This window comes from Theropithecus gelada, chromosome 7a (genome assembly GCF_003255815.1).
Source record: "Theropithecus gelada isolate Dixy chromosome 7a, Tgel_1.0, whole genome shotgun sequence".
NCBI lineage: Eukaryota > Metazoa > Chordata > Mammalia > Primates > Cercopithecidae > Theropithecus > Theropithecus gelada.
The window spans coordinates 14,925,702-14,950,941 of NC_037674.1; the positions used below are offsets into that span (position 1 = coordinate 14,925,702).

The 25,240-nt window shown below is 38.4% G+C and overlaps 1 protein-coding gene across 2 annotated transcripts in view; it reads right to left on the reverse strand.

Annotated features, from left to right (window-relative positions):
- Positions 1–25,240, reverse strand: part of FSIP1 (fibrous sheath interacting protein 1) — a 190,190-nt gene that overhangs the window by 2,604 nt on the left and 162,346 nt on the right. For both annotated transcript variants that reach the window (XM_025390805.1, XM_025390806.1), the window contains exon 11: positions 20,007–20,517. In XM_025390805.1, coding sequence (XP_025246590.1) covers positions 20,007–20,517 — 511 coding nt within the window. The remainder of the gene's footprint in view (positions 1–20,006; positions 20,518–25,240) is intronic.

Below are 25,240 nucleotides of genomic sequence, written 5' to 3' on the forward strand. Positions count from 1 at the left end.
AAGTAGATCACAATATCTCATAATAATTCCACAGCTTCGTAAGTGCTATTCTCACTATGCAGTATTCTCCTTTTTGCACACCCAGCATATAACCACTCATCCTTGGAGGCTCAGCTTAAACGCCACTCCCATCCCTCTGTAGTGTTGTCTATGTACTTTGTTCTAAAGCTCTTACTATGCTTGTCCCACCCTACTGTAATTATCTGTTTTAAGCATCTTTAGGCACTTAAAATTTTTCATCAATAGACCTAGACTGAATAATAAAATTTTCCATCAATAGACCTAGAACAATGGTCCTCAACTGGGGGAAATTCTGCCCCCAAAGAACTTTTTTTGCAATTTCTGGGGAGATTTTTGTTTGTCATAACTGCAGAGGTCACTACTGACATCAAGTGAGTAAAAGCCAGGGATTCCATTAAATACCCTACAGTGCACCAGACAGCCCTTCAAATGTCCAGCTAAAAGTGCTAACAGTGCTGAGGCTGAAAAACTCTTGGAACTTAGAAAAGCATCTAATACACAGTAGAAACTCATGAAGTGTTTGTGGGGTAGATCGATGAATGAATGGATGGTAGATGGATGAAGAATGAATATCATGGGGCCCTGGGGTTTTAAAGCATGGCTGCCCATCAGAATCACCCAGACCCTGTTCTCAGAAACTGACTTAAACGACCGCTGCCAGAACCCACCTCTAGAAATTGATTTAACTCATCTGGGATGGAACCGAGGTGCTAATCTGTTTTAAATCTCACCAGGTGGTTCTAACATGCAGCCAGAGGTAAGAGGCAGCGCCAGCTAAGGAACAGACTCAGTATAGCTTAAATGACAGACCGGCTCCTGGCAGATGCAAGTAGAGAGACTGGACAATCAATCAAAAGTATGCAAAGCACAGATAGTTCCATACTGGCTATATGTGTCTCCAAATAAAATACTAATGAGGAAAGAGTAGAGAACTCAAAGGAGGGCCCCAGGGCAAGCTTACTCTAAGAGGAAGGTTGTCCAAAAGAATGACAATATGGATGGTTGGAGAGATCATGAGACAATGTGGATACAGCAGTATCTTCATTAAAAAGAAATTTAAGAAGAAAAAAGCAGAGATTCAGCAGACGGGAAAGAAGATACTTTCTGTACATTATTTTCACCGTCACCATCTATTTTTGATCATCCTAAAGTAGAAGTAAGTAGTAAACCATTTAGTCCAGAGCTTCTCACTCTTTAACATGCACACAAATCACCTGCTGGGGTATCTTAAAATTCAGGCTCTGCTTCAGTAGGTCTGCAGTGGGCCTGGGACTCTACTTTTCTTTTTGTTGTTGTTGCCCAGGCTGGAGTGCAACGGCATGATCTCAGTTCACTGCAACCTCCACCTCCCAAGTTCAAGCGATTCTCCTGCCTCAGCCTCCCGAGTAGCTGGGATTATAGGCATGCGCCACCACACTCGGCTAATTTTGTATTTTTAGTAGAGACGGGGTTTCTTCATGTTGGTCAGGCTGGTCTCGAACTCCCGGCCTCTGGTGATCTGCCCGTTTGGGCCTCCCAAAGTGCTGGGATAACAGGCGTGAGCCACAGTGCCTGGCTGAGACTCTACATTTCTAACAAGCTTCCAGCTGATGCTGACACCACTAGTCCATAGATCTAGTTTACAGTCACAATAGCGGATCTTCAGTAACTTTTTACTTTACCCAATCTGAATGAAGCGACAGAATCAAAAGTTTCCAATAACTGATAAAGTGATAAGGACATTACAATTAAATATCAAAACTCTCAAGCATGCCTTTGTTCATTTCATACTGCTAAACAAAATGATAAAGAAAATGATCAATAGCAAATATTTATATGAAAAGTCTACCTTAAGAAGAATTAAAAAAAATTAGTTGAAAGTAAATTGAAAATGTAAATTAATCAAATATAAACTTACTATACAGTAAGGTTTTATATTAAAAAATGTATTAACACTAGAAATTTCTAATACGGCATCTCTGATATCTTGGCCAAATAAACTCCTGAAGAGGGTTGGTTTGACCATACAAAGGGAGGTTAAGTCACTCAGGGCATTGAAGAAGCAATGTGTAGCCTTGGAAAAGTAATTTAAGAAATAATAACTATTAGGTTTGAAGGCACACCCTGTTTGAGACAATCGGAAAACTATTAAGGCAATGATGAGTTAAGGACTTCCCTAAGAGCTATCCAAAGTATTTTTAATGGGAAAAAAATCAGCTAATAGGGTCACTGTTTCTAGAATCTCACTGCTCTCCTGCAAACCAGTAAGACTACATTATAACGAAGAAAATTTTCTGAAACGATCTAGTTCCCTTGAAACTGTTCAGGTGGTATGAGTAAGGACATGTACCAACACATACCCTCTTCAAACCACTGCAACACCCTTACCAAAAGTCAATCCGCCGGCAACCAGGCCTCATCTAGCAAGTTACAATCAATAGGCAAAATTGCAACCTCAAATATATTCAGATTATATAGTCGTCATTATTAGTAAAACTTTTTTTTTAATCTGAGGATCCCAATAAGATAACATAATTAGCTATCTTTCATCTAAACTGGAATCTATAGTTCTCAAGTGTTCACAGTACAATCCTGTCACTAGCATTAATTTAGCAGCCTGGACATTCCAACCCAGGAACTCTGATTTCAGCAAGTCTGGATAGGTCCTTGGACACAGCTAGAAAACAAACAAGCAGAAAACTCCCCAGATGATCTTGATCCTCACTGTGGTTAGGAATAATGCTCTGTGGTTTGTAACAGTGCTTCTCAAACTTTATTGCCGGGAAGCATCACCAGGGATCTTATTAAAATGAAAATTCTCATGCCTCAGGTTGTGGGTGGGCCCTTAGGGGCCCTGCATTTCTAACAAGCTTCCAGTGGTGGTCGGGCTGCACTACAAGCAGAGGAGACTTACAACATGGAATGGAAACTCAGTGTCTCCAAAGGACCAAGCCCATGAAGTAGAGAGGGCTGGGTGGGGGCTGTGTCCTCTTGGAGAATACACATGCCTTCTAAGGGGAGCATCTGCTACTCAGCTCCCGTGGGTGGCGGTAGAACTTGCTGATTTGTCAGAAATGTCAGAGATCCAGGCTTTTATGGAAAAATCTCATGACAATGTTAAATGCCATGTAAGCCAACCAAGTCCAGTCACAGAGCTAATGATTTTATGTGAATGTTCTCATTTGATCCTCATTACAACCCTCCAGGGTATTAAGCCATCTTATATTATAGATAAGGAAATCAAGGTGTAGAGCAGAGAGAGAGAAATTAAGTAACTTGCCTAAGATCTCCATCTAGCAGCAGAGCAAGGATTCAAACCCGGGTCTTCCCTACCCAGAACCACTGTTCCTAACCACTAGGCCACACCCCACTGGTGGGTGGTAGGCCACCCTCCCTCTGCTAATCTAGGTTCTAGCTTGGGATTCTGCTACTTACTTGGACTCCCTTAGTTTGGTCCTTTGAGTAACTAATTTGCTCTTTGGTTTTATGTTCACCGTTTCAATTTAGAGTGACCAGCCATTCCAGTTTGCTAGAGACTGAGGATTTCCTGGGACATGGAACATTCAATGGTAAAACCATGACACTTCTGAGCAATCCAAGACAGCTGGTCACTCCAGTTTTCATTCAGAGGTATTATTTAAAAAAAGAAAACAAAACTTATATGACTCTTATTGCATTTACTATAGACTTTTAAACTGACACATAATTGTACATATCTATACGGTACGCAGTGATATTTTAATACATACAATGTCTAGGGGTCAAATCAGGTAAATTGCATACCCATCATCTCATTTATCATTTCTTTGTGTTAAGAACATTCAAAATCCTCTCTTCTAGCTGATATCTGAAAATACATATTATTGTTGACTACAGTCACCATATAGTGCTATAGAATATTAGAACTTATTATTTCTCCTATATAGCTGTAATTTTGTATCCTTTAACCAGTAACTCCCTATCCCTTCCTCCCTGCTAACTTCTAGAATTTTTCAAGAATACTGTTCACTCAACAGGTCCTATGAGAAATTCCACTTTGTTTTTCTTAAATAATTAGTGCAGTTCTGTCCCTGTTTTTTACTGCACAACTGATTTTGTGTCGCTTTTTGCCCTATTTTACTATGTTTGTTATTTGCTAATACCATGTTCATCTTTATTTTATGAATTTCTGTTAATAATTAGCTCAAATGCTCAGTAGGAAGGGAGAATACTATACAAGCACCGATGGCTTTTGCTTTGATTACCTAGAAAGCAACTCAGTACAAGATAATTTGATTAAATACCACACTAACCCACAGACCTGATGCTTTTTGCTTCGGAAGTGCCAGTACATTCAGGATTGTCTCTGAGGTTAAGTGTGACCTGAGAACACTTACTCCCCACTCTCCTCATGCTCCCGTAAGGAGGAACTTGCATGGGAAGCATCCTGGCCTCACTTCACACTCTCCACACTGTCTGCGGAAAGCTAAGTTTGGGGGATGAAATGGCATGCTCAGCTCAGCTCCTGCCTCCTCAGGAGTCAGCACCCAACTCCCACCTGACCCTGCTCCCCAGAGCTCCATGCTTTGCTCCTCCATCCCATTGGTTTCACATGGACAGGTTTCCACAGATGACACCTGAGGTTTTCCATCTCTGATCTCTGCCAGTGACTGGTTGGGTACGTTTATTTTAAAGGCATAGCATTAGAAGCCTGTCTGGCTGCCCACCCGAATCATGACAATCCTCTACATTTCATCAGCAATAAAGCAAACCTCCTTGATCGCCATTTGTCAGAATCTCTCTCTCTCTCTCTCTCTGGTTCTGACCCGAGTGGGGAAGAGAAGAGTACTATTTATTGATCCCCTAAAACCCCAGTAACTAGTGAGTACAATGCTGAATTTACTGAAGCTTGTTTTCAGAAATTCAAATAATAATGGTTACCATGAAGCTTAAAGCACAAATATTGATAATGTGTTTCACACTGAAAACTTTTAATACAACTGATAAGCAAATCCTTATTTTTCAATACCACCATTTAAAGCACACCAACAAGGCACAAGTATACATATGTAACAAACCTGCACGTTATGCACATGTACCCTACAACTTACAGTATAATAATAATAATAAATAAATAAATAAATAAATAAATAAATAAAAATAAATTGGTCTTCAAGGTCACTGAGATTGGTTCTCGTTTTGAAGCCTTATCTGACTCTGCCTTTTAGAAGCAGAATTGAAATAGCTGGAACAGACCTCAGCACATCAAGGAAAAGACAACTACATATCAGTAATACTTGCTATTGAAAGAGAAAACAATAAATGGCTTTACTTATTTTCTTCCTCTCTGCTTCCAGAAATCTAATCAGAATCACACTGTTGTGTATCTATTTGCCGAGGAGGTAGAACAGAAATGTAACACCCGAACACGCAGCAACTCCTCATTAGTTACCTCCTCAAAGGGCTTTTTGTCAAGAAAACTGACACAGCATTCAGTTTTGATGCACACTTTTGTACATAATGTACAATTTAGTATTTTAGAAAAAAATTGATCAAGTTATTTTAATAATTATAAATAATGAGGTTAGTAAAACTCCAACTTCAGATATTCTAACATGCTCAAAGTAATAATGTAGGATCTATTCCTTAGAGCTTATTATATAATAAACAGAAAGTAAAATATGGTTCACATATTCACACCTATGACATCTTAATCCTCCATACTCATAGGGTTAATTGTTATAATTGCATATTAAGATTATCTGGTATAATCAGAGCCATGTTCTATGTCTCCATAGCTTCTTTCCATTAAGTCACATTAAGTTCCAATTCATTGCATCTTGTCATGCTCTACCCAGTGACAGATATGCATCAGTGTGACTCATGTTCACATAAAAAGAAAGTCATATTTTAGCAAATTACTGTTCTAAACCCCCCTACATATGGACTCCATGGGAATGAGATCCCATACACAAGAAACCATTGCATTCCATTTAGTAAGTTTGATTACAGAAGTCAGAGGAGATTCAGATACTTTCTCTCTAATAAAAACCCTTTACCTGAAAAGAAGGACAATATACTGCAATTTCAGAGTAGAACAAAGTTTTCATAGTTCATTTATTAAATGAAGATCTTTGGTGTGGAGAAAGCGAGCCACACCCATCTAACTGAATTGCATTTGTAAGTGAACTCTGCTGCTAGATAAAAACATTATAGCTGGAAGTTCCAGTCAGCAAGATGGCACAATGGGAGTTGCTCAGCTCCCACACCCCCAACAAAAATGCAACCAACAACTAACTATTTACAGACAAGAATATCTTCATTAATACTCCCGAACTCCTTGAACTTGAAAGGCTGGGACACCCCCTTGGACCACATAACTGCAAAAAAGCCTCATTCAAGGGGTAAGTGGAATAGAGGAATGGTTTCACTTTAATCACATCGCCACTCCCCCAAACCCTGCCACATCTCAAGCTAGCACAGTACCACACACAGAGGACTCCCCTGGGCCCACAGTTTCTACAGTGGGAAAAGAGAGTTAGAGGCAAACATTCAGCTTCCCCAACACTCTGGGACACTGAGCAGGAAGCCCACTCATTATTATCTCCCAGGAAACACGGGCAGTGCAGGCAGGGCTAGACCACCTAGGATCAGCCAGAAATAAAGAACAAAAGTGAGACTCACAGAAGCAAGCACATGGATCTTGGCAGTGGCTCTGCATTCTAGCCAATGGAGGCACTCCACCAGAGAAACTAGCCAACAGCATTAGCATTATCCTGCAGGAAGTACAGTCAACTGATCTGCCAGGCTTCATTCCCTAGCCAGCTTCCCCACCTAGCTCTGGTGCTCCTTAAGCCTTCCCCAGGCCAGGCAGCAAGGGCAGGTCAGTGATTACCTAAGGAGGGTAGCAACTCGCCCCACCCAACCCCAGCAGCCAACTAGCCTAACCCTACCAAGCCTTCATGTTCTGCTTAAGGCTTCCCAGGCTGGGAGGCAAGTGCAGGCCAATGAATGAATATCTGTGGAGGAAATTACCTGGCCTCACCCAACCCCAGCAGCTGCATGGTGACCCCACAAAAACTCAGTGCTTTGCTTAAGCACTGAGTGCTTAAGTGCCATGCATTTCTCTAGATCATAGCCTGGCCCATCCTGAATGGCTGAGCAGAACCACAGAAACCTCGCCCAGTCTCTGAGCCCAGCACACAGCCCTGCCCAGCTATAGATTAAAAACAGCAGTACTTCCCAGCCAGGGAAAACAACATGCAACCCCGTGCAATCAGAGGCTATCACAGAGCCCAGTTAGTAGCTCCACCTAACTGTGGAGTCCAGCTAGTGATCTGTCTTATCAGACCACAGAGCACAGCCAGAAGTTCCACTCGACCTCAAAGCACAGGCAGCAGGCTGGCCCAACAGCAACCAACAGCAAGGTCTACCTGTCTGGGGTTGCTACCAGCCAGCCCATCCATAATCAAATGCTAAACTAACTAGTGAAGCTCTACCACTGTGAAAGACAACCTTCAAGGCCAAAAAAGGTGGCCATTTCTTCAAATGTGTAGACATCAAGGTTTAGAAAGAATCAGGGAAATGTGACACAACAAAAAGAAACTAATAAAGCTCCAATAATGGACCCTGAAGAAAATGGAGATCTATGAAAAAAGAATGAAGAAAGCCTACATAAATTATGGGACACCATCAAGAGAACTAACTTTCTTCTAATATAATTCTAAGAAAGATATGATGAAGAAAAAGGCCCAGAAAATATATTTAAGAAAATATGGCTGAAAGTTTCCAAAATTTGTAGAAATATGACAACATTCAGGTATAGAAAGCTCAGAGATCTCCAATTAAATTCAAGCCAAAGATGGGTGCACCAAGACAAATTATAATCAAACTACTGAAAAACAAAGATGGCTGGGCACAGTGGTTCACACCTGTAATCCCAGCACTTTGGGAGGCTGAGGCAAGCAGATCACGAGGTCAGGAGTTCAAGACCAGCCTGGCCAATATGCTGAAACCCCATCTCTACTAAAAATATAAAAAGTTGCTGTCATGGTGGCGCACACCTGTAGTCTCAGCTACCCAGGAGGCTGAGGCAGGAGAATCGCTTGAACCCAAGAGGCTGCAGTGAACCGAGATCATGCCACTGCACTCCAGTCTGGGTGACAAAACAAGACTCTGCCTCAAAATTAAATTAAATTAAATTAAAATAACAAAACAAAGACAAAAAATCCTGAAAGTGGTAAGAGATCAGAAATGTATCACATTCAAGGGAGTCCCAAAACAGCAATCAGTAGATTTCTCAGCAGAATCCCTGCAAGCCATAAAAGAGTGGGATAATATAGTCAAAGTGCAGAAGGAAAACAAAACTGGCAACCAAGAATATGTCACTCAGCAAAGCTATTCCTCAGAAATAAGGGATAAATAAAAACTTTCCCAGACAAAAACTAAGGAAGTTTATCACCACTAGGCCTGCCTTACAGGAAATGCTAAAGGGAGCTAAGCTGAAATAAAAGGCTCCTAATTGATACATAAAACTTATAAAAGCAAAAAGCACTAAATGGTATAAGTAAGACATAGTCATATTCAGAATAATACTGTAAGGATGATGTGTAAAGGAATTTTCTCTATATTATGAGAGTTAAAAAACAAAACTATTAAAAACAAATGCAGCTATAATAAATTGTTAAAGGAATCCAAATTACAAAAAGATGTAAAATTTGGGGGGAGGAAGTTAAAGTATTGAGATTTTATATGCAATAAAAGTTAAGTTGTTATCACCTTAAAACAGCCTGTTATAATAATATTTTTTGGTCTTTTTTTTATTATTATTATTTTTTAAAGAGATGGAGTCTTGCTATATTGCCCAGACAGGACTCAAACTCCTGGGCCAAAGTGATTCTCCCACTTCACGCTTCCAAGTAGATGGGGCTACAGGTACGTACAACCATGCCCAGCCAGTACAAGATGTTTTATGTAAACCTGATGGTATACACAAACAAAAACCTATAATAGTTGCACAAAAAATAAAAGGAAAAGATTCAAAGCATACCACCACAGAAAATTATCAAACCACAAAGGAAAGTAGCAAGAGAGGAAGAAAAAACATATCTACAAAACAAACAGAAACAAATTACAAAATGGCAGTAGCAAGTCCTTACCTATCAGCAATTACCTTGAATGTAAATGGATTAAAGTCGCCAGTCAAAACACATAGGGTGGCTGAATGAGTTTTAAAAAAATAAAATAAAAGGCCAACTATATGCTATCTATGAGAGACTCACTTTACTAGTAAGGAAATACATAGACAAAGTGAAGGGATAGAAAAGTTATTCCATGCAAATGGAAACCAAAAGAGAGCAAGGGTAGCTATACTTATATCAGACAAAATAGACTTTAAGTCAAAAGCTACACAAAGAGACAAAGAAGGTCACTATATAATGATAAAGGGGTCATTTCATTAAGAGGACATAATTGTAAACATATACACATCCAACATTGGAACACCTAAATATAAAAAGCAATTGTTACATGATCTGAGAGATAGACTGCAATAGTATATGAGTAGAGGACCTCAATACCCGACTTTCAATGATGAACAGATCATCTAGATAGAAAATCAACAAGAAAACATTGAACTTGAATTATACTTTAAATCAAATGAACCTCACAGTCATATACAAAACTTCACATCCTACAGCAAGAAAATACACATTCCTCTCAAGCACACATGGGACATTCTCCAGGATTGGCCACAAAACAAGTCTTAACAAATTTAAGAGGATTTTAATCATATCAAGTATTTTTTCTGATCACAATGGCATAAAACTAGAAATCAATAACAAGAAATCTTGGAAAATTCACAAATATGTGGAAATTAAACAATATGCTCCTAAACAAACAACAGGTCAGAGGGGAAAAAAAGGATATCAAACTATATTTTGAGACAAACAAAAATGGAAACACAACATATCAAAATTAATGGGATGCTGACAAAAGCAGTTCTAAGTGGGAAATACATAACAATAAATGCCTATTATCAAAAAAGAAAAAAATCTCAAATAAACAATCTAATGTTAAACCTCAAAAAACTAGAAAAAGAACCAACTAAGTCCAAAGTTAGCAGAAGAAAGAAAATAACAAATATTAGAGCCAAAACAAATGAAATAGAGACTAGAAACAATAGAAAAAAAAAATCAACAAAACTAAGAGTTCGCTTTTTGAAAAGATAAACAAAATTGACAAACCCTTAGCTAGACTAACTAGGAAAAGAAAGAAAGAAAACTCAAATAAATAAAATCCTCTGAACTCATCATATCATCATGTAATGGGAAGATAATGATTATGACCATACTTTTGTCTCATGATAGTTTTAGCTTATACAAAAAGTATTAATATAAATGACCAAAAATAAAGAAATGCTTAAATTATGATACATCAATAGGATACATTTGCAGCCATTATAATGAATGATTTAGAAGAATATTTAGTAACAAAATGTTCAAAATATAAAAGAAAAAATAGAAGAATATACTGTAAGAAGAATATGAAGACAATTTAAAATATACAACTAGAAAAAAGATGAACGTTAATATTAGCAGTGAATAGGTCTGGACAATGATTTTATCTTCTACACTTTTCTGTATGTTTCAAATATCCCTCAACAAATTACAAATTTACATTTGTTGTGCTATTAGAAAGCAATAACAACTACTTTTTAAAGTCTTAAAGCTAAAAACTTCTGCTTATTTAAAACAAAACAAAAATGAAATGAAAGAGGAGACATTACAACTGATAGCAAATAAATACAAAGGGTAATTAGAAACTACTATGTAAAATTATATGCCAACATATAATAACCTAGATATTATATTGGATAACCTAGAAGTGAACAGATTCCTAGACACATATATCCTATCAAGACTGAATCATAAAGAAGTAGAAAATCTGAACAGACCACTAATGAGCAAGGAGGTTGACTCAGTAATAAAAAGCCTCCTATCAAAAAAAGGCCCAGGGCCAGATGGCTTCACTACTGAATTCTACGAAACATTTGAAGAAGAACTAATACCAGTGCTTCTCAAACTCTTCCAAAAAATTGAAGTGGAAGAAAGCCTTCTGAACTCATTTTACAAGGCCAGCATTACCCTAATACCAAAGCCAGACAAGAATACTACAAGAAAAATAAAAAAATTATGCCCAATATCCCTGATAAACACAGATGTGGAAATCCTCAACAAAATACTAGCAAACCGAATTCAAAAGCAATTAAAAGAATCACTCACATGATCAAGTGGGCTTTATCCGTAGTATGCAAGGATGGTTCAACATATGCAAATTAATAAGTGGGATATACCACATTAATAAAATGAATAAAAACCGTATGATAATCTCAATAGATGCAGAAAAAGCATTTGACAAAATTCAACACCATTTCTTGATAAAAATTCTCAACAGATTAGGTACAGAGGTAATGTACCTCAACATAATAAAGGCCATGTAAGATAAATCTGTAACTAACATCATACTCAACAGTGAAAAGTGGAAAGCTTCTCCACAAGGATGCCCACTCCGACCACTTTTTTTGCAACATAGTGCTTAATGTCCTGGCCAGAGTTAGGCAAGAAAAACAAACAAAAGGCATCCTAATAGGAAATAAAATCAACATACAAAAATCAAGAGCATTTCTATACATTAAGAACAAACTATCCAAATAGGAAATTAAGAAAACAATCCCATTAACAATTGTCTCTAATAAAAAAGAAATACTTAGGAGTAAATTTAACCAAGGAGTTGAAAGAACTATATATTGACAACTACAGAACACTGATGAAAGTAAAGAAAATGCAAATCAATTAAAAGATGTTCCATGTTCCCAGCCTAGCCAACATGGTGAAACACCATTTCTACTAAAGATAGAAAAAAAAATAGCCAAGCATGGTGACGCACACCCGTAATTTTGGCTGCTCGGGAAGCTGAGGCAGGAGAATTGCTTGAACCTGGGAGGTGGAGGTTGCAGTGAGCCAAGATCATGCCATTGCACTCCAGCCTGGGTGACAGGGTGAGACTCTGTCTCAAAAAAAAAAAGATGTACCATATTCATGAATTGAAAGAATTAATAGTTAAAATGCTCACACTATCCAAAGTCATCTATAGATTTAATGCAATACCTATCAAAATTCCAATGTCATTTTCATAGAAAAAAACAATCCTTAAATCTGCATGGAACCACAATAGACCCTGAATAGCCAAAGCAATCTTGAGCAAAAAGAACAAAGCTGGAGGTATCACACACCCTCCAGCTGAAATATATACTTTGAAATATATATTTATTTATATATATATATTTAAATATGTATATTATATTAAAATATATATTTTAAAATATATATATTTTAAATATATAATATATATATTTCAAAGTATAACACAATTATAATTGCAACAACATGGTACTGGCATAAAAACAGATACTTCAGTCAACAGAACAAGACAGAAAGCCCAGAAATAAACTCATGCATTTATGGTCAATTGATTTTTGACAAAGATGCCAAGAACGCATAATGGGGAAAGGTGTTGGGAAAACTGAATATCCATATGCAGAATAATATAATTTGATCCTTATCTCACTCCATGTATAAAAATCAAATCAAAATGAATTAAAGATATAAATATAAGACCCAAATATAAGACCCAAAACTATAAAACTACTAGAATAAAACACAGGGGAAATGCTCCATGATATTGGTCCAAGTAGTGATTTTTTTAATATGACCTTGAAGATACAGGCAAAAATAGACAAATGGGATTATATCAATGAACAAAGTAAAGAGACAATGTGTGAAGTAGGAGAAAATTTTCAAACTGCACATCTGATAAGGGGTTAATATCCAAACTATATAAGGAACTCAACTCAATAGCAAAAAAAAAAAACACACACACAATTTAAAAAATAGGCAAAAGACCTGAACAGACATTTCCCAAAAGAAGACATAAAAATGGCAAACAGGTTCATGAAAAAATACTTAACATCACCAATCATTAAGAAAATGTAAATTAAAACCAAAATGAGATGCTACCTCACACCTGTTAGAACAGCTATTATCAAAAGATGAAAGAGGCCGAGCGTGGTGGCTTATGCCTGTAATCCCAGTACTTTGTGAGGCCAAGGCAGGTGGATCATTTGAGGTCAGGGGTTCCAGACGAGATTGGCCAACGTGGTGAGACCCCATCTCTACTAAAAATACAAAAATTTGCTGGGCGTGGTGGCACGTGCCTGTAATCCCAGCTACTCAGGAGGCTGAGGCAGGAGAATTGCTCAAACCGAGGAGGTGGAGCTTGCAGTGAGCCAAGGTTGTGCCATCACACACTGCACTCCAGCCTGGGTGACAGAGAGAGACTCCGTCTCAAAAAAAAAAAAAAAAAGATGAAAGATAAGTTTTGGCAAAGCTGTGGACAAAAAGGAACCCTGACACTGCTGGCAGAAATGTAATCAGTATAGTCATTATGGAAAACTGTTGGAGGCTCCTCAAAAAACTAAAAATAGGACTATCATATGATCTAGTAATTCCACTGCTGGGTATATGTCCAAAGGAACTGAAATCAATATGTCAGAGAGATACCTGCACTTCCGTATTCATTGCAGCATTACTCACAATAGCCAAGACATGGAATCAACCTAAGTGTCCATGAATGGATGAATGGATAAAGAAAATGTGGTATATAAACACAATGGAATAATATTTAGCCTTACGGAAAAAAAAAGACAGATTCTTTAATTCCTGACAACATTGATGAGCCTGGAAAACATTATGCTAAGTGGAAACCAAGCACAGAAAGACAAACACTGCATGATCTCACTTATATGCAGAATCTTAAAAAGTCAAACTCATGGAAGTGGAGAGCAGAATGGAAGTTACCAGTGGCTAGGGGATGAAAACGGGGAAAAAGGGAACAGAGAGTTGTTGGCTAAGGGGTACCAAGTTTCACTTAGGAAGAATAAATTTTGAGATGAATTGCACAGTATGGCAACTACAGTCACTAATCACATATTATATGTTTCAAAATAAGAGTAAATTTCAAGTGTTTTACCACAAAAAAATGGTAAGTGAGGTGATAGATATGTAAATTAGCTTGATTTCCTCATCTCACATTGCTTATATACATCAAATCATCACACTTTACCCCCAAAATTTATATAATTATGATGCCAATTTAAAAAAAATTTTTTTTTAATTACAGCTTGTGAAATTTCATGTAAGAAACAAAAAATCCAAATCTTTATATAGAATATGCGACTTACATAATTCTTAAGCAACATTACCTACTTTCATTGTAATGTAAAGAATAAATGTGAACCATATTTTCAGTATTTTATTCAAAATACTGAATATGAAATGGTTATACATTTAAATTCTTTTATGTCGGGGGGGCACCCAAGATGGCCAAATAGGAAGAGCTCCAGCCTCCAGCTCCCAGCGTGAGCAACACAGAAGACAGGTGATTTCTTCTGTACAAGGTTCATCTCACTGGGGCGTGTCGGACAGTCCGTGCTGGTCAGTGGGTGCAGCCCGACCAGCAAGAGCTGAAGCAGGGCAAGGCATCGCCTCACCTGGGAAGCACAATGGGGAAGGGAATTCCTTTTCCTAGCCAAGGGAAAATGAGACACACAACACCTGGAAAATCGGGTAACTCCCACCTTAATACTGTGCTTTACCAAGGGTCTTAGCAAACGGCACACCAGGAGATTATATCCCACACCTGGCCCGGAGGGTCCCACGCCCACGGAGCCTCCCTCATTGCTAGCACAGCAGTCTGAGATCTAACTGCAAGGCGGCAGCAAGGCTGGGGGAGGGGCGCCCACCATTGCTGAGACTTAAGTACGTAAACAAAGCCACCAGGAAGCTCGAATTGGGTGGAGCCCACCGCAGCTCAAGGAGGCCTGCCTGCCTCTGTAGACTCCACCTCTGGGGACAGGGCATAGCTAAACAAAAAGCAGCAGATACCTCTGCAGATGTAAATGTCCCTGTCTGACAGCTTTGAAGAGAGCAGTGGGTCTCCCAGCACGGATGTTGAGATCTGAGAATGGACAGACTGCCTGCTCAAGTGGGTCCTTGATCCCTGAGTATCCTAACTGGGTGATACCCCCCACTAGGTGCAGACCGACACCTCATAATTCACACAGCTGGGTACACCTCTGAGACAAAGCTTCCAGAGCAAGAATCAGACAGCAACACTTGCTGTTCAGCAATATTCTATCTTCTGCAGCCTCCGCTGCTGATACCCAAGCAAACAGGGTCTGGAGTGGACCTCAATCAAACTCTGCAGCTGAGGGTCCTGACTGTTAGAAAGAAAACTAACAAACAGAAAGGACACCCACACCAAAACCCAATCAGTACGTCACCATCATCAAAGACCAAAGGCAGATAAAACCACAAAGACGAGGAAAAAGCAGTGCAGAAAAGCTGGAAATTCAAAAAATTAGAGCGCATCTCCCCCTCCAAAGGAACGCAGCTCATCGCCAGCAACGGAACAAAGCTGGATGGACAATGACTTTGATGAGTTGAGAGAAGAAGGCTTCAGTCAATCAACTTTCTCAGAGCTAAAGGAGGAACTACGTACCCAGTGCAAAGAAACTAAAAACCTTGAAAAAAGAATGGATGAATGGATAACTAGAATAATCAATGCAGAGAAGACCATAAAAGAACTGATAAAGACGAAAACCATGACACAAGAACTATGTGACAAATGCACAAGGTTCAGTAACCGACTCGATCAACTGGAAGAAAGAGTATCAGTGATTGAAGATCAAATGAATGAAATGAAGCAAGAGAGAGAAGTGTACAGAAAAAAGTAAAAAGAAATGAACAAAGCCTCCAAGAAATATGGGATTATGTGAAAAGCCCAAATCTACGTCTGATTGGTGTGAGCCTGAAAGTGACGGAGAAAATGGAACCAAGTTGGAAAACACTCTGCAGGATATCATCCAGGAGAACTTCCCCAACCTAGTAAAGCAGGCCAACATTCAAATTCAGGAAATACAGAGAATGCCATAAGGATACACCTCGAGAAGAGCAACTCCAAGACACATAATTGTCAGATTCACCAAAGTTGAAATGAGGGAAAAAATGTTAAGGGCAGCCAGAAAGAAAGGTCGGGTTACCCACAAAGGGAAGCCCATCAGACTAACAGCAGATCTCTCAGCAGAAACTCTACAAGCCAGAAGAGAGTGGGGGCCAATATTCAACATTCTTAAAGAAAAGAATTTTCAATCCAGAATTTCATATCCAGCCAAACTAAGTTTCATAAGTGATGGAGAAATAAAATCCTTTACAGACAAGCAAATGCTTAGAGATTTTGTCACCACCAGGCCTGCCCTACAAGAGATCCTGAAGGAAGCACTAAACATGGAAAGAAATAACTGGTACCACCCATTGCAAAAACATGCCAAAATGTAAAGACCATCGAGGCTAGGAAGAAACTGCATCAACTAACGAGCAAAATAACCAGCTAATATCATAATGACAGGATCAAGTTCACACACAACAATATTAACCTTAAATGTAAATGGACTAAATGGTCCAATGAAAAGACACAGACTGGCAAATTGGATAAAGAGTCAAGACTCATCAGTTTGCTGTATTCAGGAGACCCATCTCACATGCAGAGACACACATAGGCTCAAAATAAAGGGATGGAGGAAGATCTACCAAGCAAATGGAAAACAAAAAAAAAGCAGGGGTTGCAATCCTAGTCTCTGATAAAACAGACTTTAAACCATCAAAGATCAAAAGAGACAAAGAAGGCCATTACATAATGGTGAAGGGATCAATTCATCAGGAAGAGCTAACTATCCTAAATATATATGCACCCAATACAGGAACACCCAGATTCATAAAGCAAGTCCTTAGAGACTTACGAAGAAACTTAGACTCCCATACAATAATAATGGCAGACTTTAACACCCCACTGTCAACATTAGACAGATCAACGAGACAGAAAGTTAACAAGGATATCCAGGAATTGAACTCAACTCTGCACCAAGCAGACCTAATAGATATCTACAGAACTCTCAAATCAACAGAATATACATTCTTCTCAGCACCACATCACACTTATTCCAAAATTGACCACATAGTTGGAAGTAAAGCACTCCTCAGCAAATGTAAAAGTACAGAAATTATAACAAACTGTCTCTCAGACCACAGTGCAATCAAACTAGAACTTAGGACTAAGAAACTCAATCAAAACCGCTCAACTACATGGAAACTGAATAACCTGCTCCTGAATGACTACTGGGTACATAATGAAATGAAGGCAGAAATAAAGATGTTCTTTGAAACCAATGAGAACAAGGATATGACATACCAGAATCTCTGGGACACATTTAAAGCAGTGTGTAGAGGAAAATTTATAGCACTAAATGCCCATAAGAGAAAGCAGGAAAGATCTAAAATGGACACCCTAACATCACAATTAAAAGAACTAGAGAAGAGCAAGAGCTTAAAAGCAAGAGCAAACACATTCAAAAGCTAGCAGAAGGCAAGAAATAACTAAGATCAGAGCAGAACTGAAGGAGAGAGACAAAAAACCCTCCAAAATATCAATGAATCTAGGAGCTGGTTTTTTGAAAAGACCAACAAAATTGACAGACTGCTAGCAAGACTAATAAAGAAGAAAAGAGGCCGGGCGCGGTGGCTCAAGCCTGTAATCCCAGCACTTTGGGAGGCCGAGATGGGCGGATCACGAGGTCAGGAGATTGAGACCATCCTGGCTAACACGGTGAAACCCCATCTCTACTAAGAAATACAAAAAATAGCCGGGCGAGGTGGCAGCGCCTGTAGTCCCAGCTACTCGGGAGGCTGAGGCCAGAGAATGGCGTGAACCCGGGAGGCGGAGCTTGCAGTGAGCTGAGATCCGGCCACTGCACTCCAGCCTGGGCTACAGAGCGAGACTCCGTCTCAAAAAAAANCGAGGTGGCAGCGCCTGTAGTCCCAGCTACTCGGGAGGCTGAGGCCAGAGAATGGCGTGAACCCGGGAGGCGGAGCTTGCAGTGAGCTGAGATCCGGCCACTGCACTCCAGCCTGGGCTACAGAGCGAGACTCCGTCTCAAAAAAAAAAAAAAAAAAGAAGAAAAGAGAGAAGAATCAAATAGATGCAATAAAAAATGATAAAGGGGATATCACCACCAACCCCACAGAAATACAAACTGCCATCAGAGAATACTATAAACACCTCTATGCAAATAAACTAGAAAACCTAGAAGAAATGGATAATTTCCTGGACACTTACACTCTCCCAAGACTAGGAAGAAGTTGAATCCCTGAATAGACCAACAGCAGGCTCTGAAATTGAGGCAATATTTAATAGCCTACCAACCAAAAAAAGTCCAGAACCAGACGGATTCACAGCCAAATTCTACCAGAGGTACAAGGAGGAGCTGATACCATTCCTTCTGACTCTATTCCAATCAATAGAAAAAGACGGAATCCTCCCTAACTCATTTTATGAGGCCAACATCATCCTGATACAAAAGCCTGGTAGAGACACACACACAAAAAAAGAGCATTTTAGACCAATATCCCTGATGAACATCGATGCAAAAATCCTCAATAAAATACTGGCAAACCGAATCCAGCAGCACATCAAAAAGCTTATCCACCATGATCAAGTAGGCTTCATCCCTGGGATGCAAGGCTGGTTCAACATATGCAAATCAATAAATGTAATCCAGCATATAAACAGAACCAAAGACAAAAACCACATGATTATGTCAATAGATGCAGAAAAGGCCTTTGACAAAATTCAACAGCCCTTCATGCTAAAAACGCTCAATAAATGCGGTATTGATGGAACGTATCTCAAAATAATAAGAGCTATTTATGACAAACCCACAGCCAATATCATACTGAATGGGCAAAAATTGGAAGCATTCCCTTTGAAAACTGGCACAAGGCAGGGATGTCTTCTCTCACCATTCCTATTCAACATAGTTTGGAAGTTCTGGCTAGGGCAATCAGGCAAGAGAAAGAAATAAAGGGTATTCAATTAGGAAAAGAAGAAGTCAAATTGTCCCTGTTTGCAGATGACATGATTGTATATTTAGAAAACCCCATCGTCTCTGCCCAAAATCTCCTTAAGCTGATAAGAAACTTCAGCAAAGTCTCAGGATACAAAACCAATGTGCAAAAATCACAAGCATTCTTATACACCAGTAACAGACAAACAGAGAGCCAAATCATGAATGAACTTCCATTCACAATTGCTTCAAAGAGAATAAAATACCTAGGAATCCAACTTACAAGGGATGTAAAGGACCTCTTCAAGGAGAACGATAAACCACTGCTCAGTGAAATAAAAGAGGACACAAACAAATGGAAGAACATACCATGCTCATGGATAGGAAGAATCAATATCGTGAAAATGGCCATACTGCCCAAGGTAATTTATAGATTCAATGCCACCCCCATTAAGCTACCAATGACTTTCTTCACAGAATTGGAAAAAACTGCTTTACAGTTCATATGGAACCAAAAAAGACCCCACATTGCCAAGACAATCCTAAGCCAAAAGAACAAAGCTGGAGGCATCACGCTACCTGACTTTAAACTATACTACAAGGCTACAGTAACCAAAACAGCATGGTACTGGTACCAAAACAGAGATATAGACCAATGGAACAGAACAGAGCCCTCAGAAATAATACTACACATCTACAGCCATCTGATCTTTGACAAACCTGACAAAAACAAGAAATGGGGAAAGGATTCCCTATTTAATAAATGGTGCTGGGAAAATTGGCTAGCCATAAGTAGAAAGCTGAAACTGGATCCTTTCCCTACTCCTTATATGAAAATTATATGATTTCATAAGACCATTGGGAAATAGGTTTTATGTTTGCATGCTCTTACTGATGCTACCTGTGACTTACAGACATACCTTCTTATCCTACTCTAATTTAAACAATAATACCTTTATATTGAGGTGCTTTTGAGACTTATTTAGCAAAACACATGTTTGCCAAGCCTCACCTGCTTTTGTTTTCTCTGGAGAATTGAGTTTCAGATGTTGGTCTTCTGATGAAAGGCTCACAGTGATACCATACAGTGGATCATCCAAGAAGGAGGGCCTTTTCAGTCTCCCAATGCCAAGAGTCTTTGACATAAAATAGTCTTTTGTGTCACTAATAATATCATTCTTGGAAAATTGAAGGCATTTCATATTCTCTACTTCAGTGACAAGAGCTTCTGACATGCGATGTCCAGTCAAAGCTTTAGTGAGATAGTAGCCTTTAGAAGCCTCACGTTCTGCACTCTCAAGCATATCTGCATCTTCTGCCTCAGTTTTCTGGACCTTTGTTCCTGATTCATTTAGTAATTTAGAGATGATGGACCTGGAAAGCTGGGGGAACATAGGTATTACATCCTCAATGTCTTCATTTTCTCTTTCTGAAGAAAGTTTAATGATGGATTTTTGTTTAACTATGCATTCATCCAGAAGACACTTTAACTGTTCTTCAGAGAGACGCGATGTGGACTGTAACTGATGAAATAAACCAAAAGTTTACATAGTCAATTGACTGAGTAAACACATATATTTTTGGGAGGCATCCAGTTATACAATATAAATGCAAGTAACCCCTTATACAACACATAAAAATAGAAAAATAATTCTGTGTAAAGTATCCAAAACTGTAGGGGAAATGTCATAATCCTGGCAAAATCTTTGGGTGGTGTTTCTCTGACCCCACCCATCCCTCAGCATGAACCCCACCACCACCCAATTCCTTAACTGGAGAAAAAATTGGCATACAAGGCAGACTACCCCTACCCCTGGGGATTCAGCCCTCCCTTGTCTGTCCACAACTCTCAGTGGACAATACTGCTGAAGACAGAAAAGGAAGGGTGAAGGGTGGTGCATCCTGAGATGTGTCATTGCTTCAAAGCTACAGGTCTAGGCAGAGGCCAGGGGCATTCCAGAGGCGGTGCATTTGGGGAGAATGATTTGATCATACATATTTAATCTCTGCTTGTAAAGGTTACCAGGGCTGAGTGTTTCAACCAAGACTGTAAATATTTAAAAACATTTTTTTTCTTCCAGCAATATTCTCAGGAAGTAAATTTTAAAAAACGAGATGAAAGTAGACAGCCATGTTCTACAAGACTTCAGCTGAATAGCATGACATTTGAGTTGCATCAATCTCAAAAAGGAATGACATTAAAATATAGTGAAACACACTGAAAAAAAAAGTGTCTACTTCCCAAAAAATCTGTCTTCCATGGTTTACATGTGGATTATCTAGGAAAAGACTAATCCTCCTTTACAGGGGGATGAATTATCTGAGAACAAGAAGTTCCATAAGAAAACTTAATCATGAATTTCAATGACTTTAACTTCTACTTCAGCAAAGTAAAATAACGCTATTGGCCTACTCTGAAAGTACACAGTAAAAAATAACTAAATATTCTGCATATGTAAAGTACTGAAATAAAAAGCTATTATTGAAACTAGTATAGTTAATTCTCCACTATTACGTAAAGCTTCTAATACAACTAATAAATACTAGTATGTAAAACAATTTTGTGCCATGTTTAAAAAATATTGTTTAAAATTATATTTAACTTACCTATATTAAAACTAGTTTTTATAGCAGCAAGTGTCACTATGAGCATGAGGATAATAAGAAATTGTCTGGGAATATATTCTTAGTAATTGTTTGGAATTCAAAATTCAGGTGACTGATCCTAAGGTTAATATATATGTCAAGAAATAAGATTAGAATTATATATTAGCAAATTCTACTTTTAGTCACTAGGCATTTCAGGCATCCAGATATAGTACTTTATCCATCTTTATCCAGAATCAGGAGCATTCTCTTCACTCTACTATATAAACCTAGTCAAGGAGAAAATGAAGGAAGTCCTTCTATGACATTAGATACCTAAAACACACTTTCAAACTTGGCTTATGTGAAATTACTTATAATGTGTAGACAATTCCCTAGGATTTAGAAAGAGCCCGCTGAGTGTCATCCTTACCAAACATCCTCATCAAAGCCTTATTATGATGTAATTTTTAGACACTAGAAAAAAATCAGTCCATATTAGAGCAGGAGGAGGTCTCTAGGGAAAAAAGGGTAGGAGGGAGGATTGGTAGATTATCCAATATGCTTAACCATTTCCAAAAGTAATATTGATATGATAGATGTTTGGCAGTTCTGATGATATATTTGGCTAAATACACAGAAAATGAAGCAAAAGGAAAATCAAAGCAATTGTGAACTCTGGGGAAAACAAAAAGTTTTACCAAAAAAAAAGGAAAAGCAGTGACATATACACAGAAAATTAGGCAGAAGAAACTAAGATAATTATTAAAGTCTAGGACAAACAAAAAGTTACATGAGAAAGGATGCCATAGGCTAATAATTGCTTCTGATGTGAACAATATTTACACAGTCAATGATAATATAAATACTGATGACTAAAGTAAGCAAAAATTGTGACTTAACTATTTTGGGGAAATGTGAGGAGAAACAAGGGGTGTTTGCACTTTATTAGTTAAATTATTGCCTACCACTATAGCAACCCAATACATAATGTCTAAAACTAATCAATTAAGAAAGTAAGTCATTAATAAATAATATAGAGGTAAAATTCAGAAAAACATAAAAGATTTAAAAGTAGTTAACTGGAGAAAATATCAAGGGGTAGGGAAGGCTGAGGCAAGGGATTGCCATTTTTATTTAAAACATTTTAACACAACTTTTTCTTTATTACTGTAACAAAAGTTAAAATTAAATATAAAAATAAAAGTAATTTAAATGTATTTTTTTTTTGAGATGGAGTCTTGTTCTGTCACCCAGGCTGGAGTACAGTGGCTCAATCGTGGCTCACTGCAACCTCTGCTTCCTGGGTTCAAGCGAGTCTCGCATCTCAGCCTCCCCAGCAGCTGGGATTACAGGCACCCACCACCACACCTGGCATACATAAATATAAATATGTGCATTTATTTATTTATTTATTTATATTTTTAGTGGAGACAGAGTTTTAGCATATTGGTCAGGCTGGTCTTGAACTCCTGACCTCAGGTAATCCATCCACCTCGGCCTCCCAAATTGTTAAGATTATAGGTGTAAGCCACCATGCCCAGCCCAAATTTTTTAATAAAAATGCACTTAGAAATAAAATTTAGAATATTTAAATGAAATTCCCAAGTGATAGTATGTTTGGACATCAGAAGCTGACCCATGTTTCATGGAGCCAGAAATTTATATAATCTTGGAGCAAGAGAAGGGCATTTCTTAAAAAAAAGAAAAAAAATACAAAATTACAAATTCAAAATTAGGTACAAAAGTGAGTTTCTTTTATTTTAGTATGTGAAAAAGATCACAACAAATTACTAGGATCTTGGGGAGGGCTGAGTCGATTTCTTACAGTATCTCTTTAGGTCATTGACCAGACACGCTTACAGAAATGTTTGCTGATTGCAAACTGGCTTCCTCCTTCCCACCCCAAAGCTCCTATAAGTGAGAGGCCCTGAGCTGAATCTTTATTGGCTTCATGGTAAATTGCTTCTGGGTACTATGGGATAAAACACTACACATTACAGCTTGTGTGTACACAGAAATAAGCTGGACTACAATTACCCTGATCCTCCTGGGGGAAGCAGCTGGATAGGAAAGAAAACACGGAAGACTAGAACCTGGGCTTCCGTCCAAGCTTTGCTGCCTTGAGCATGTCACCTGAGTTCTCAGGGGCCCATCTCCTTTATCTGTAAAATAAGGAACTTTAGAAGATAATCTCTACATTAAATTCTAACTCTAACATTGCTTTTTATGAATAACTACTCTAAAAATAAAAATAAATTTTAAAATAAACTTTTCTACTGACGTTACAGTGTAGCCTGGGTAGAGATATGAAAACAAAATAATAGCAAGAAGAGAACTTTTATTTATTCAGCTCCTTCACAATATCAATCCTGAACTCTTATAAAGTAACTAAACATTCTCTGGCCTCAAAATATAAGTAAAAGCAAATGAAACACATTACGCCCTCAAATTAATTTAATGACAGTGCTTCTGGGTGGCGATACAGACTGGAAACTTCAGCACGACCCATCTTTCCCATCTTTTGATTCCCAGCAGAGTCTTGCCCGCAGTCAAAGCTCAGTAAATGACTATCATGAGAACTGAATGATTAGAGTGCTTAAACCGTTTTTTAAGGTATTATATTAATATAATTTATTTACAAATACTGAACTGAAGTAAACTAGGGCTCCATCACAAACATCCCCAACTACCTTCAATAGTTAAGGAATCATCTAACCCACAGCCTTTTTCCAGATTGCTCTCAAAAATTCTGAGCTAATAAGCACCATGACTGAACCACTCACCGTGCAGGCACTGTCAAGTAACCATCTGTTCAAGTATTCACCTCAAAATATTCATCTTTCATGCCAGCTCTAATTTCCCAGTATTCCATAAACAAGTTATTATTCATACTATTCCTATCCTTCATAAAACTCAACATAGTGCATCTCAGTCTTCATTTTTCCAGGCCAGAACCCAACCTCTTCTCACTCTGTATATGAAAGCCCCTCTCTTCCCACCTTCATTTTAGTAGCTCTTTAATGAATCTTCTTTCTTGTTTCAGCCAATACACACGCATTTCATGGTAAAAGAGTAAATCTATTGGATTTTCATCGGGAAAAGAATAGAATACACATGCGGTGTTAGTTCTGCTGCATCCTGCTGATCTGGTTGGGCCACTAGGTTATGTCTTACAGAATAATAATAAGTAGGCAGCATTCACTAAGCAGACCAGACTCTGCACTAGGCATATTACATGTATTGATTCCTTTAATCTTTGCAACAAACCTATGAGGTAGATACTATTGTTATTTCCACTTTGTAGATGAAGAAACTGAGGCACCAAGAAATTAAGTAACCTCTCCAAGGTCATATAGCTTCTAAATGGTGGACTTGAAATTTGAATCCAGGTAGTCTGGGTCCAGAGTCTAAGTGTCTAGCCACGTGGCTACACTACCACTCGCTGTAAATGAGTTCTCCCTCTACCACCCTCCAAGTGTCCTTTTCCCAACTGCTGCTCATTTTTCTGTCCATTCTATCAGATATAGAAACTTTTTTACTTAACTTGGGACTTTATTTCCCAGATTAGCTTTTGTATGTATGTTTTATGCAAATGTATACAGTGTATGTTTTATGCAAACGTACATAGTGCCCTCTCTTTGAGCTCATTAAAAAAAA